Raw genomic sequence first — 16,683 nt, 5'->3', positions numbered from 1 at the left:
AGAAAACAACAGCCGTTTTATGTGCTTTTATTAAAAGTCTTATAGTTAAAACTAAGTACGTATAAGTTTTAAAGGATCGATGCTAAAAATATTTCTAATATAAACGAGAGACTTTAGAAGAACTCTTGAAACTCTTAACGAAGCCAGGTACATCACTGTCCATTTATCTATTTAAGATCCTTTTGCTTTGAAAGATTTGATATCATATAAAAGCGATTGACTACATTCAATTCAGTTGACTTGTAGTAAAAATAAATTTATATTTATTTGTTGTGCATGTCACATACCTACTAAATGCAGTAATTGAAACTTTTTGAATAATTTTTTATTTTACTTCTTTTAATTAACAAAAGTTTCTCACAACAAACATCATTAACTATAAGTCTACAGTACTGAAGAATAATGAAATATTTGCAAGTATAGAGTGGTCTCTTACCTCAACCTATATAAAAGAGTGTTTCTTACAATAAATCTTAATATCAATAAAAATAATAATGCCATCAGTTATTGAATAAAAATATTGAAATACCTGATCTGAAATCTATAATAAATCAACTTTTGCACTGCAATACAAAGGGAGACTTCAGAACGCTGGCAAGCATGAAACTGACTGAGAAATTATGTTTTCTGTACACATTTGCATAAAGCGTAATACTCACGCATACTACACAGCCTTTATGAATGGTCTGAGTGCCAAGAGTTAAGTGGGTTTTTATATTAATTAAAAATTGATACATAAGCACTTGAGAGTAGCTGATGTAATTAAAAACGAGAAGGAGGAAAGCCTACGCTGGTGTACAATTTTAATATTTCTTGAAAACTGCTCTGTCTGTAGCTAAGAGCCAAAAAATAAAAAAATATTCACACACGTACATAATGAGCCTTTGGACACACACCCGAATACGTAAATTCCGTATTCATATATACTGCATTCCTGCCCCGAAAAGCATGCTTCGTTTGTACGAGTATTTACTCTTCATGCGAAAACAAAATTTCTGTTCAATTTTGAAGCTTCCAGCGCGATGTATTAATTAATTTGAGCGGTAATGCGTGGCAGCAGTGTAATGCAAAGTAACACTGCAACTGCAATTCGTGTTGCATAATAAATATTCACTTGGTTTCTGAAACAAAATTTTTCAATTGCAAAACAAAAGTTCATTATGAATATTAAATCATGGTAGATTGGTGTTGCAGGTATTTTGTGAGAATTGACAGACGAAATTTGGGTGGCAATGTGTTATAATGTGCACATTTGAGTACTTTTCTTTATGTATAACAAAACTCATAACAAAAATCATAAATAAAAGTTTGATGATTAATTAATTTCTAGCAATGGCGGTTTAAATGCAATGCAGGCTCCTGTTAGTTTGCCATGTAGTACAAAGTTTGGTCCGGTTGCGAGGTTATTTTGCACTTGCTAGCAACTGAAAGAAAGAATCTTGTCAACTACTACAAAAATTTAAAGAAGTATAAATCCATACTTATATAAGGAAACCTACACTCAAAAATAAAAATATTTTTTTTATATACCACGAAAATTATAAATCATTAAATTGCAAAAGTGCTAAATAAATCATACACAATAATCTTACGTTTCAACTAATTTTAAAGTAGTTACGTCTTACGTTTCAGCTTATTTTGAAGTAGTTACCTACTAACAATTGAGAGTTGACTGATAGTAAATTTAATATCTCGGCATTACACTGGACAAACGATTCACATGGCTTAAACATGTTCAACTGAAAATAACTAGCTGAGTCAAAATTCTTCATCACCTCCAACCGCTATTCAAAAATGAAAAGCTCAATGCTAAGAACAGGAAGCTGATATATAACCAAATAATTGGTCCGTCACTTCTATATGGTTGTGTAGCGTTTAGCAAAGCTTCAAACACTACTATCCGTCAGCTAGAAATTGCACAAAGCCAGGCTTTGAGAAGACTTATCAAAGTTCCATGGTACATTAGGACGAATGACATCCTCAGGGACCTCAAGATTAATCCCATCAAAAAATACATAAAAGATAGAGCCCTGAAATTATTTGCGAAAACTGACAGACTTACCAACACCGCGTTATTGATGGTCAGAATGGTTCCTGATGAAGTGATTAACAATAATCCAGTCAAGGCGTAAAGAGGGGTTTTAAAAATCCTCGAGTTAAGAAAGAGTAAAAGTGCTCAAGTGCACTGAATCAAATAGCTTCAACATAATAATTAAAAGCTAAGACTAAAATGTTAGTTAGAAAATCAATTAATTGTATTACAAGATCTTTGGTAGTTGTCTCTTCGAGACACTTAAGACCCATAGTTATTTTGATTTTGACTCAACTAGCTTCAACATAATGATTCTTTTGACAATAACTATAATGCATTGCTCACATGTTTCAGTTTTGTATAATTAGTGGATATGAAAATTGAACACAGTGGATATGACAATTGAACACATTATCCCGTTGCATAAATATCGCACCTAAATACGACGGTTATGTTACACATTGTGTATTTAGTTTATTTCTATTAAATATATTAGATTTAAAAAAATATTGTGTTCTGCTGTGTTTAGGACTTTATCCGCCGATAGTAAATGGAGTTTAAATATGTGCAGATTACTGGGACCATGAAAATATATATCATTTGAATGACTTTCAAATGGATAGAGATATTTTTGAAAACTATTGCCGTAGTAAGCAAAAAAAAATAAAATTCAATTAAATGTGTGTTTGCTATTGTCGTATTTGGAACGAATCAAATACTTTGATAAACTTTTTTTGAAGAAAATTTAACGAATACCGCAAATTCTGGAAAATATATATACACATTTTTTCTCACATTATTGTCATTCATAACGTACGTGTTTTGCTGAAAATAACTACCATATGTCATACCATGTCAATTTCTTTTCATACCAAATGGAAACATTCAGTTTCTGTATGCAGTAACTCTATTAAGTAGTACATCAGGGTAAGCAACACAGATTCAGCTCATTATAAAGTGTGGAAAAATTGTGTCAATTTTCATTTCTATCCGCTCCGTGTTTAAATGAAACTTATGGCAGCAACGCAAATATGCACATGTGTAGGTAGGTTTTTACAGGTTGTAGTATCAAAAAAAATGCCCCCCAAAAAAGTGCAAATGTCTTGATAAGATATGTAAGGATGGAAATTTACACTAAATTTCCACCTACATAAACGCTACATAAACATGCACTAAAAACAATAACAACACGAACTAAAACACATCAACACAACACAGTTTTTTATAAAACGACACACTTTTTATATGGTTATGTTCAAACTTGGAAAAAGTAGACTCACTGGTAATAAATGTTGCAAATATCTGGAATTAAATAGATTAATTAATATTTAAAATATTTAGTCACAACCATTTACCAAAACCCAAACCGCTTCCAAGCCTTAATAACATCTCAAACTAAGCCGAAATAATATTAAAATGAAATATAAAAATATAATTAAATAAATTAATAATAAACTCACCTTATTTATTTGTTAATTATATTTCTTGTTTTTATGTTGTAAATATTCATCAAATATTTGCACTTTTAATATTTTATTTATCGTAACAAACAAAGAGTAAATAAAAAAAAACCACCACCGACCGAATGTAGTTTTAAAACACGTTTTGTAAGAATCAAAACAAAGCAGCGTTAACATAAGAAAACAACAAAAATATTCGCCGTAAGAGAAGCTTAAAGAGAAGATAAATACCCAAGCTGAGTACCGCACAAAACATGAAATAGAACATCAGAACGGCAAGAATAAACAAGAATTACGTGAGATCAGCTGTAAATAAAATGATACGCTACACAAAAGCTCGGTCGAGTGTGTATATAAGACGCGCATTTTACTTATGCGAACACTTTGGTTTATAATTTCAAAGGCACATACACCTTGGAAGACCAAGTCAACTAAGCTCTAGAGGCACAAAGGCATAATAACTATTAGGACACGACAGGTGGTTTAACGTCGACTGGGTCCAAAATAGTTAATAAAATTAAAATACATAAGGATATTTTATATGAAAAAAATATCGAATCAAGGTATAATAACTATTAGGACACGACAGGTGGTTTAACGTCGACTGGGTCCAAAATAGTTAATAAAATTAAAATACATAAGGATATTTTATATGAAAAAAATATCAAAATCAAAACATAATAATTATTAAGACACGACAGGTGGTTTAACGTCGACTGTGTCCAAAATAATTGCTAAAATCAAAATATATAAGGATATTTTATATAAAAAAATATCTTTCGGAAGGAATAATTACTAGATAATTATTAAGACACGACAGGTGGTATCACGTCGACTGTGTCCAAAGTAATTCTCTGTGATACACAAAGGAGACTGACTATAACGAAAATCTCCAAACGAAGGCATAATTGTACTTGAATACGACCGGAGGTCTCACACCAACAATAAGGTCAGAAGAATACAAAATCAGGGGCTTGAAGAAGGAAGATCTATCAAAAATATTCAAGGACTGACACTTCTCCAAGAATATCTTTATTTAATTATTAAATTTTTATCCTTTTGAAAAAAACTACATATTTAAATTTTGTATATATATACATATATATTTATTTTATTTTTTTTTTTCTGTGGAACAAAGTTAATTTGTTTTACTATACTAAATAAATACTTAAAATTTATGAACTCTGAATAAAGTATTAAGTAAATAAAGAAATTGAAATAAAATCACAGCGCTTTGAATATTTTGGTCACAATCTATAAATTTATTGTGACGACTTTGGTGAGACTGAGCATACCTCAGCAAATAGGCAACGACTGCGAGAAAGGGTCGTTACAGTTGGCGCCCGAGCAGGGACCAAAATATTCAAAGGTCGTTAAAATAGTGATGGAAATATAGTAGTCAAGCAAAGAAAATCTAAAAAAACTAGATGACATAAAATAGCAACATAAATCGTAAGAAGAAACAATGTCGGTGGGATCAAGAGGAATACCAGGGACTGAAGAAAGTTCAATAAATCCTCCAATGTGCTCCTATCGTCAGACAATTGAATACGTAGAGAAATGGTCCTTCAGATATCACGGTGGCAAGGACACCTTAGATTTCATCGAACACATAGAGGAACTAGCAGACATGTACAACATCGATGTAAATCAAATTCCTCGAACAATGCCTCTACTCCTCGAAGGCGAAGCACTAGAATGGTTTCGCAATAACAATTGTCGTTGGTCACTTTGGACACGTTTCAAGTACGATTTCTTATCATTTTTCATTTCTGCTAGATATTTAGAGAACCTACAGGATGATGTAATATCCCGCCATCAAAAACCCAATGAGAATTTCAAAACATATTTAATTAACATCAAAAATCTTATGCGACGAGCCTGCACAAATCCAGATTCGCAATTAGAGCGAATATATCAAAACATGAGCGCAGACTACCGAATCTTTATCAGACGTCGAGATTTTTCCAGCTTAGAAGAATTAAAAATACTTGCTGATGACTTCGAAGAGCTTCGCAGAGAACAGCATAAAGTGAATCGGGACGGTACACGAAAAGAAACTATGGGCAGGTGCATCGTAGTGGAGTGCTCAGAAACGATGCCATTACAAAATACTATGAGATGCATACCCACTACGCCAATACGGGATAAACTTATCCAGCATCATAAATCAGAGCCACCTATCTTGAACAAGCAACAGAACCGACCGACGGCAAAGCAAACAACAGCAGTAAGAACTAGAATTACCAATCCATCAACAGAATTATTACCTAAGCCAAGCATAATAACACAGCACAAGCAATGTAAAAATTATTTAGAGCAAATGTCATGCAAATGTCTCGTACCATCGCAAGATCCAGAACCAAGCAAAGAAACCCCAGAAGTGTATGATTTACACCAACAGGAATTCATACAAATTCAAGAGATACAACAAGTGCAAATTGAAGAATTACAGCGAATGCAAAATCCAAAACCTGTCAATAAAACTCCAGAAATACCTAAGCAACAGTCAGTCAGACAAGATCAACGAGTTTTACCAGTTCAACAGCATGTCGAACAACTACAGCAAAAACGGCAACGCGAGACGCCAAACAAAAGAAATCTAGAAAGAATTAACCTAGTCCAAGTCATACAAGATAAACCGATGTTTCAAATACCACCACCACAAAGACTCCAACATGTTACAACTACTGAAGAATATACACAGGTGCAAGAGGCACATTCACAACGAAATCCACCGCTTCAAGAAGAACAACTTAGGAGACCATCGACTAAATTAGTAAGAACATCGTTACTTTCCATACCTCAAGATCAAGTACACTCAGAGACGTCGCTAATACCGCGACAGGAAATGTCCGTCAAGCAATCAGATCAATGTCAACAGGAGATTAAAGTCATCGAAAATAAAACTACACAACATCGAATGACTCACAAAACCCCAAGTCCCATTCAAGAATCACAACGAGTTTCACATCAAGGAAAAGATAATTCTACTCAACTGAGAGAAAAAGTAAATATCCCTATGATGCAAATAAAAGAACAATGTCTCGGAAGTTGGAATTCTTCCAGCAATCGAACTCAGCAAAAGCAAATGGAAAGTCAAGGTGAACTCCAGCAGAGCGATCACGACTATATTAACACGCATCAAGACAAGTTTTACAAAGTGTTTAAATCTTCAAAGAAACGAAATAGAAATCACTCAAGCAGGTAGTGGTTCAGATCCAGTTAACTTTCCCGAAGAAGGAGGGAAATGTAAGGATGGAAATTTACACTAAATTTCCACCTACATAAACGCTACATAAACATGCACTAAAAACAATAACAACACGAACTAAAACACATCAACACAACACAGTTTTTTATAAAACGACACACTTTTTATATGGTTATGTTCAAACTTGGAAAAAGTAGACTCACTGGTAATAAATGTTGCAAATATCTGGAATTAAATAGATTAATTAATATTTAAAATATTTAGTCACAACCATTTACCAAAACCCAAACCGCTTACAAGCCTTAATAACATCTCAAACTAAGCTGAAATAATATTAAAATGAAATATAAAAATATAATTAAATAAATTAATAATAAACTCACCTTATTTATTTGTTAATTATATTTCTTGTTTTTATGTTGTAAATATTCATCAAATATTTGCACTTTTAATATTTTATTTATCGTAACAAACAAAGAGTAAATAAAAAAAACCACCACCGACCGAATGTAGTTTTAAAACACGTTTTGTAAGAATCAAAACAAAGCAGCGTTAACATAAGAAAACAACAAAAATATTCGCCGTAAGAGAAGCTTAAAGAGAAGATAAATACCCAAGCTGAGTACCGCACAAAACATGAAATAGAACATCAGAACGGCAAGAATAAACAAGAATTACGTGAGATCAGCTGTAAATAAAATGATACGCTACACAAAAGCTCGGTCGAGTGTGTATATAAGACGCGCATTTTACTTATGCGAACACTTTGGTTTATAATTTCAAAGGCACATACACCTTGGAAGACCAAGTCAACTAAGCTCTAGAGGCACAAAGGCATAATAACTATTAGGACACGACAGGTGGTTTAACGTCGACTGGGTCCAAAATAGTTAATAAAATTAAAATACATAAGGATATTTTATATGAAAAAAATATCGAATCAAGGTATAATAACTATTAGGACACGACAGGTGGTTTAACGTCGACTGGGTCCAAAATAGTTAATAAAATTAAAATACATAAGGATATTTTATATGAAAAAAATATCAAAATCAAAACATAATAATTATTAAGACACGACAGGTGGTTTAACGTCGACTGTGTCCAAAATAATTGCTAAAATCAAAATATATAAGGATATTTTATATAAAAAAATATCTTTCGGAAGGAATAATTACTAGATAATTATTAAGACACGACAGGTGGTATCACGTCGACTGTGTCCAAAGTAATTCTCTGTGATACACAAAGGAGACTGACTATAACGAAAATCTCCAAACGAAGGCATAATTGTACTTGAATACGACCGGAGGTCTCACACCAACAATAAGGTCAGAAGAATACAAAATCAGGGGCTTGAAGAAGGAAGATCTATCAAAAATATTCAAGGACTGACACTTCTCCAAGAATATCTTTATTTAATTATTAAATTTTTATCCTTTTGAAAAAAAACTACATATTTAAATTTTGTATATATATACATATATATTTATTTTATTTTTTTTTTCTGTGGAACAAAGTTAATTTGTTTTACTATACTAAATAAATATTTAAAATTTATGAACTCTGAATAAAGTATTAAGTAAATAAAGAAATTGAAATAAAATCACAGCGCTTTGAATATTTTGGTCACAATCTATAAATTTATTGTGACGACTTTGGTGAGACTGAGCATACCTCAGCAAATAGGCAACGACTGCGAGAAAGGGTCGTTACAGATAGTAACTGTAAGGTGCAATGCTGATGTTAGATGTTTATGCAGATACATAGGTATATCAAATTAGAAGATATGTCTACAAATTTAGTGCAAGAAGCTACTTACTACTTAAACTTCATGAGCATGTTTTCTCTTCATTAAGAAAGTTATTTATATTTTCACACAAAAGAAAAAATTCTAATGCGATTTTTATATTTTTTATTAAAGCTTATTTTATAATGTAAAACACAAAATTAAAAAATAAATTAACAGAACTAGATTTTTAAGCACAAAGGGAAAAAAATAAATTTAATAGGTCTCTTTACATAGGTAACTGGGATAATTTTACCGTATTCTCATTATCAGTTAGGCATACTTCAACCCACATACAAATATAAACTGCTACACTCAACTGACTCCATAAATCGGTATACCATTGAATAAATAATCATGGATAGCGTTGCCAGCAACTGTGAATTTACAGTGCGCAGAGTTGCATTTTGTATCTAGCAACGTATGTGTGTGAATATATATATAAATAACCAATGTCATCCAAGTATTTCTGTATATATTCATAAATCCCATTTCCATTTCTGAGTTTTACTTTTTTAAGTAATATGTACTTGCTTTACAGAGATATTTGCTTAGATACGTGTACATCCTACAAAGAGTTGGAAGTGCACTTCGTCAAAGTTTAACCAAATGTTAATAAAATAATTTTAAATACGGATGTTTTATTAGTCACAGTTTGTTAAGTAAATATATGGATGTAAATGGAAACAGTGCTAAAGAGATAAGTACCATTTGTGAAGAAAGTGTATTGAAATAAAAATTTATAATTGCACAACGGAAGATACTAACAGAAATGAAATGCAAGTCAATTTTTCTTAGAGTTATTATTGATTATAATATCAAGAACTTAGTTCATAAACAGTTGATTGGTATAATTAATAACTTATTGTCAAATTTCTGCTGGTCTTTCAGATATCACATATTTATATGTATAAGATGTCTACTGTTATTGCGTAGTTCAGCAAGGACTTGCCTCTTCAATTCAATATAAGCGACAATATTGATCCTCATCGATATACATATTAAGTTTATAATATCAAATTTTCATTGCGTTGTTGAGATTATACCTAAACAATCGCATTACACTATTTTTCTGAATAAGGTAAGTAAGTGACCTTAGTAAACAAATAGAACAAAGGACATAAAATTCTTATTAATCAATACAAACATTTTCAAATAAATATGACTTCACAAATCACGGATTACATGCTTGCTACGCACAGTTTTCAGTGGATCCACTTTCCGGACACACTATAAGGCTACATTAAGGCTATTATTAAGTAAAATAAATTTCAGTAAAGGATGACAGTGAAATTGTAAGTTTAGGTTAGGCAATTAAGCGGATCTTAAGTTGAATCTCAAACATAGGCATAAGCATAAGGTCAAAATCGAATAACAATAATTACGCATTATACTTCACCAAGGATAGATTCAAGAGATTGTACCCGAACAATGATTTCCTATAAATATGTAACTGGATAAAAACAAAAAAATTCTTTCCACTAATTGCAGATAAATATTATACTCGTATTAAAAGTATTTCAAAAGTGCGAATTCATAATTCAAATGCAATTCGTTCAAATGCAATAAGTATTACAAAATAAACCTCAAATGCATCCGACGCATGGATGCAGTTCCTCACCTCTTTTCCGTTTGTAGGCACGCATACTCATTTCCATATTTGACTGTTTGTCTCTGTGGTATATGAAATAATTCCGAAATTAAAATTAATGCACACATTTTAACGATTTGATTTCGTTTCGTAACGGGCACTAGAACTCATGGTCTTCTTTATTCACTCTAATTTTTGGGCCAATGGATTACAGTTAGTATATTTTCATTCCAGTTATTTTTGATAACCTAATCTTGGTTTGTTTTAAATGCACAAATGCAGTTTAATGATTATGCAGGGGCTATGAGTTTGGACTATAAATTGATAAATATTATTGATTTGTTTCAGAGGTTATTAAAATTACGAGGTTTACGCTATCAACGTATTGCCTTGTTGTTGGGTCTTTGATCATATAAGAAACAAAGTTAATAAGTATGAGATTTGTTGATCAGCCATTAAATTCTATAGACAGGAACTTTGTTGTGAATTAAGTCTATGTCTATGACCGAAAAGTGATTTGTAACAAAAGGAAATTACTTTTGAAGCGATACTTCGGAAAAATCCGACTATATTGCAAAAAAGTTGAGTTTATTGGTAGGTATTCTGATAGGTTATTAATATGTCAGGCTGAATATGACAGGCTGAAGAGACAGAATGATCACAACTTCGATTTGTAGCGGAAAGAAATTACGAGGCCGGGAGTTCTATTCTACGTCTGAAATCAGGAAATACTAAGCAGTTTAGTTAAGGTCTGTCAGCAGTACAAAAGATCAATCATAACTGCAGTGCTCTGCTTCGTTGGGAGATGGTAAATTTAATTTAAAAAATCTATTAAAAAAATTATTTCACTGGATAATTGTGTTTTCAAACTACTGTTTTGGGTAAGATAGAAGTTTTTATCTTCTGGTTTGTATCATTATTTGGATAAAGCATTTACCCCTTTTACCGTACATACAAAAACAAATTTATTTTATCAAATATACAATTCCATTCTCTAAAAACTACCTGCCAAGTTAAATTATCTCGAATTACACCTGAACGAAAAAAGTTCATCATAGTTAATGTCTGTGCTGTGTTTTGACCCGAGCTACTTATTTCTGATATAAAACATGTCGTACATCACATACACACATACACATACAAATATTTTTCTAAAAACAATTTTCTTTTTTGCGTGTGAAAGATCCTTAAATATTAAATCCAATTTCCCTACCACTTCATTACTACAAATAAGGTTACGTATACGACGACACTGAGGGCGCTGCAATGAGTACTTAAAGTTCCCATTACTCTTGCTTTTACTCCTTGCTTACTCGGTTGCCTGCTGAATGCCACAATTAATTAATCAGTATGAGCAAACACACTGATACAGATACGACAGCATTTGGCAGTGGCAACCAACATATTACCAGAATGTGTAGAACCCGACGTACCTGTGGCTGGAAACAATATTGCCAGCAAACCTTAATTATGATTTATGATAGGCAATTAATAACAGCAGCAGTAGCACCAGCAGCAACAACTTTCTGGTACGGCAACAGTTTTAGGAACATGAGTAATCACAACTCGAGAGTATCTTGTCGGGCTATTTTAATGAATATTGTGTCGTTTTATTAACAAAAACAACAAAATGTACTACAAAAACAACAATTAAAAATGAAATAGAAATGGAAATAGCTTTTTTGAAATAAATTAAATAAATGAACTATTTTTTGTTATTAAATTTAAAATATCATTGAAAAATCTTAGTTGTATTTTTACTTCTTTTGTTTCAAATTGAAAATAAAATGTATCTTTTTAGAGCTGCTCTTAGTTTTTAAGAGTAAACGACAGCAAGCACTGTTATGTATTCTTAGCTTCAAAGAATGAATTAAAGAAAGTTCTCTATTAGTACAGGCGAAAATGGTGCTCTTTTATGGTATTAGTATATCCTGTTTGACAAATTAATGATCATCATTATGATTTTTAGGTATTAACAGCCATAAGAAGTACGGAAACTCACATCAGCTAGTGATCTCTCGTGATACCAAGTTAATCTATAGGTAGCATTATAAACAGCTCTACAAATTTCTCAAAGTAGAAATCTCTTAAGGAGTTAATTCCAAATTTAAGTAAAGCATATAGGGACACAATATATATTAGGACTTTAATGCCGCCGTCGTGCCAACTGCTACAGAAGTGACTACTAAGAGCATGCAGTTTTTAGGTATACCTAAAAAAGCAGAATTTGTTTCATATTTTGGTCATTATTTTCTTTGGTAAATGGCAGGTTTCTTCTAAGTTCGTCATTTTGTGTCCTGTACTTGTTTTTTGAATAAGATAAGATAAAGAAGAATACGGGCACTTTTCCATAAAAATACAATTATATCACAGAAAGAAGCTGCAATGTTTAATCTATAGTTAATTCGCAATTCGCAATACTAAAAAATATTTCGCGTATGTTTCTATTGTCGTTTTCTTGCTTATTTTTATTGTGCAATACCATATATCAATTACTTCCTACGACAATGTACCCAGCCCTGATGCTACACATAATTTGAATAAACGATTGTAGAACAGAAATCTTCAAAATGTAATAATTAAGAGAAGAAAAATGACTGAACAGTTCTCACAGTTCTCTTCTATAAACCGATTAACTTTTCCCATCTGGTCTATAATTCAATAGTATCTTATACAGTAAAACAATAAAATAATGAAATATTGTTGAATTTATCACTTAAACAATTTAATTGCTTATGATGTTTGTTTATACAGATTTTAGGTTAATTTATAAATATAAATGTATATGTAGTTTTATCAATCTTAATTAGTCAACAAACTTAATTTAAATGCCAACTCCCAACCCTTTCATTATTAATTCATATCAATAACATTTGAATGACCTGTGTTCGGTTGTCATGTAATTCCAATTATTGGAATTAATTCGGCACAAAGTAAGAAAATTAAATTTAATAATGCGAAATTCTCAGCGGTGCTAAACCTCTCCCAGACCCACGCCCATGCTGAGCCAATTTGACTAGGCGATATAAGACACCAAACGATAACAGCTTTAACAAACAATCCGAAGACATGTCATTAAACACTTCAGCGTACACCACACCCACTTAGTCATTCTTCAATGGTTTTGTGGTAAAAATTTATCACGTGAAATAAGCTGCAAAGCTAATTTGCAACAAACTTAAGTCGAGACAAGGATACATAAATGCTTTTACGTGAACACACATACACACAACCACGCACACACATAAACACGCCTAAAACAACTAACGAAATCGCTTAGTTTATGGCGCTTTATTGAAGTTACCTTAAGGCTTCACAGCGCTTTCTGCCTGACGTTACACACCAAGGAGTATCTCAATAATAATGACGTTAACAGGAACAGAAGCACAGCACAGCAGCAACACAGCCCCAGTTAAAATATAAGCGATAACGTCAAGAGTTACGTATGCGCTAACGTCAACGCTTACGTTTATGCTTACGTTATTCAAATTGATTGATACTAATCGAGTAGAAATTTTCGATTAAATGTACGGAAAAAGCAACAACAACAACGACAACAACAACGTTACCATCGACAACAACAAAATTATCTAAAATTCATTTCGGTTAACTGGAGTTTGTACGTTGTTAGCGCATCCGTAATTGAGTACCTCGAAGATTTATTGTAGGAATTTGCATGTTAACACCTTCCCATCAATTTCACCGGAAATTAAAATTACGAGTAGAGTCAGCACCATAAACATTCCTGTGATTTTATTTAATGCAATTTTGCTGTTGGTTGCTGGGTACTGGTTACTGGTTGCATATACCTCAAACAGAGAGGCTTAAGAGTGGCTGAGCCAAATAATTTTATTAATCTACAATATTTAATTAATTTAAAATTAATCTAAGCGTTTAATCACCTAAATTTTAAAATGTGTAACACCTTCAGCTTACCTAGTTATGGCAATTAGGAAAACCTCATTCAAAATTTGTAGATACATACCTGAAAAAGAATCATTTATTAGTTTTTAGCTAAATTGGATAAAATACACATTATGTATGTATGTAACATAAAGTCAACATTTTTATCATATGTAATGAGGTTACATATATATCAATAACCATATAGGTATAAAGTTTGCTGAAATATTGCAATCCATCATTGACAAAGAATGATCTGGCAAACATCTCAACACAGCTCGATTTATCAAATTGCAGTAATTTCTATCTTCATATCTATTTTTATCTTCAAAAAATGAGATTTAAAAGGATTTCCAGAAGTAAATGCAATGTCCAACTATTATCAAACACAGATAGAAGCCAAATACAAAATGAGGTGATATTGTAAGCTGCTCACACTTACTTTAGATTGCTTACATATATCAAAACATAGTGCTAGCTAAGATATAAACATTAGGAACGTTGCTGTGGTATGAAACCTCTGCCAGAGATATCGGAAGAAATTTACAAAAAGATTAAGCAAAGATTAAGAAAATTTTTAAAATATTTATTTATTTTTAATTTTCATTTGATTTTGCCTTGCTTTTTTTTTGGGTTCTTTAAATAATAAAAAGCATTGATAATTAAATATCTAACATTACCTGACTTAAGCGATCCTGGCTGTCGATTATGTCAATAAACAATCGCATGCGATCGTCCAATATTTGAAAACCATTTCTCGGCTGCATTAGCAAATTCTGTACCGCCTCACGTATGCTTCCGGGCGTAGTACTGCATGAACTGCTATCATCACTTCCGCCGTAGCCATTGTTTTGCTGTTGTTGTTGTTGCTGCAGTTTCAATTGTTGTGAATGCTGTCGTAGCGCCTCCGAACATTTACGCAAGTAATCATAGGAACCTTTTGATTTGTACTTGTCGGCCATTTGCTGAAAGCTGTCGAGTATTTCATTGAAGTCAGTCATTAGTGGGGCGGTGGAGGGTGTGGTTGCGGCAGTAGAACCAGTGTTCGTATTTCCACTTGAAAGGCTTTGTGCAATTGATGTATTACTTGAGGCCAAAGCAGACTTATTAGCCAAACCCGCACTAGGGGAAGTGCTTATTGGGGATGTAGTTATAACACGCAGTTCAGTTGTCAAAGAATTTGCAGCTGCAGCAGCAGCAGCTTTAAGGTTACCGCTACTATTTGAGCAGACAACTTTGCTTGGACTCAGTGCTTTCAGATCTTCGCTCATTAAACGCAAATTATCGGAAATTTGATGAAAGCTTTCTGAAGTGATCATGGAATGTTCGCGGTTTTCCATTTTTGTTGTGTTGTTTGTTGTAATAGAGCTCTTTGGACGTCTACGTGAAGGTGGAAAGACCATGTTAGCACCTGGTGTGCCGGAGGTTACATCGGGCATTTGTAGTGGTTTCGATATAAATGAGTCGAGTGTTTGCGAATTAACCATTTTTGGCTTGTCATCATTCTCAGGTATCTTATTTGCGCGTATGGCGTCAAGAAAGAGCCGCAATTGATCTGAAGGCGTGGGTATTTCTGCTTCTTTTGGCTTAGTACTTGTTGTCTGAATTTGTACAGGAGATGCACGTGGAGTTTCATCTAAGCTAGGACGTTTAAAATTACCGGCGACACTTGTTGCAATTGTTGCATCCGACGAAGGACTCTTCGCTGCAGAAATTGGTTTAAAAACATCGTCAGGAATATTTTGTTGATATTCTGTGCGCATAGTGCTTCGTATGTTATCCAAAAATAGACGCAACTGATGTGAAGGCGTTTGTGCCTCATTCGATGCTGATAATGAGGCCAGAGATTTACTGACAATTTCAGGTGAAATCATACTTGATGAAAAACTGTCAGTAGATTGTGATATGGGAACATGTAATGTGGCAGGCTGTGTAGCTGCAGTAGTAGTTGGAACTATTGTATTGTTTTGTTGTTGTGACTTGGCTAAATGTTGCTGCCGCTTTAATTCGGATAATAATTTTGCTTGCTCTGAGTACTTACGTACACTTTCGGTAATGGTGCGCAACTGTTCTGAATATGCACGCAGTTGATGCTCCAAATATGCTTGATCTGGTGTAGATCCGAAAGCGTATGATATGGGCCGTTCACCTTTTTGCCATGTACCGGTGCTACTTGAACTTGTGGTATCCAAAAAATCATTCGAGACATTTATTTGTTCACTTTGTCGCCCATGGAAGGTTACTGAATGCCGCATATTGCCGACACCAAAACCATTGCTTACATTTGTGGTTCCGTTATCCATTGCATCTGACGCCACCAAACCATTTCTTATGTTATCAATGCTGGTACTCTTCTTGCAATTAAACTTTGGCGTGCTGCTTCCTTCGGGTTGTGGGCTGCATGTATTGCGTGTATTATTAGCTGCGTTGACGGCGGCAGGTGCAAATCGACGTAAGGGAATTGGTGGTGGCTGGTATGGTGATTTGGCTTCAGTTGTAGTGCCATTATAACGATCCAAGCTACGAGGTCTCTGCCCATTCAAACTTACTCCGTTTGTTTGCACGGTTGTGGCAGCAATTGTTGCCGAATTTGCATTATTTAAAGACAATTGTTGTTGCTGATGAGTTTCGTTATCCTTGAATGTGGTGGATATTGAAGAGTTAAGCGGACGTGGCGTGCTGTGTGAACGTCTG

General features: G+C 33.2%; 1 protein-coding gene across 1 annotated transcript; it reads left to right on the top strand.

The window, feature by feature from the left end:
• Positions 1 to 4,743: 4,743 nt before the first annotated feature.
• On the top strand, positions 4,744 to 7,078 carry LOC119685786. The gene is made up of 2 exons (XM_038100167.1): positions 4,744 to 6,911; positions 6,971 to 7,078. Exon 1 carries the CDS (start codon positions 4,958 to 4,960, stop codon positions 6,701 to 6,703), a length of 1,746 nt encoding a protein of 581 aa, XP_037956095.1. The 5' UTR covers positions 4,744 to 4,957; the 3' UTR covers positions 6,704 to 6,911; positions 6,971 to 7,078.
• Positions 7,079 to 16,683: the final 9,605 nt, after the last annotated feature.

Source organism: Teleopsis dalmanni, chromosome 2 (assembly GCF_002237135.1).
Source record: "Teleopsis dalmanni isolate 2A chromosome 2, ASM223713v2, whole genome shotgun sequence".
Lineage (NCBI taxonomy): Eukaryota > Metazoa > Arthropoda > Insecta > Diptera > Diopsidae > Teleopsis > Teleopsis dalmanni.
The sequence above is the reverse complement of the archived record's forward strand: the minus strand, read 5'-3'. Positions and strand labels throughout refer to the sequence as shown.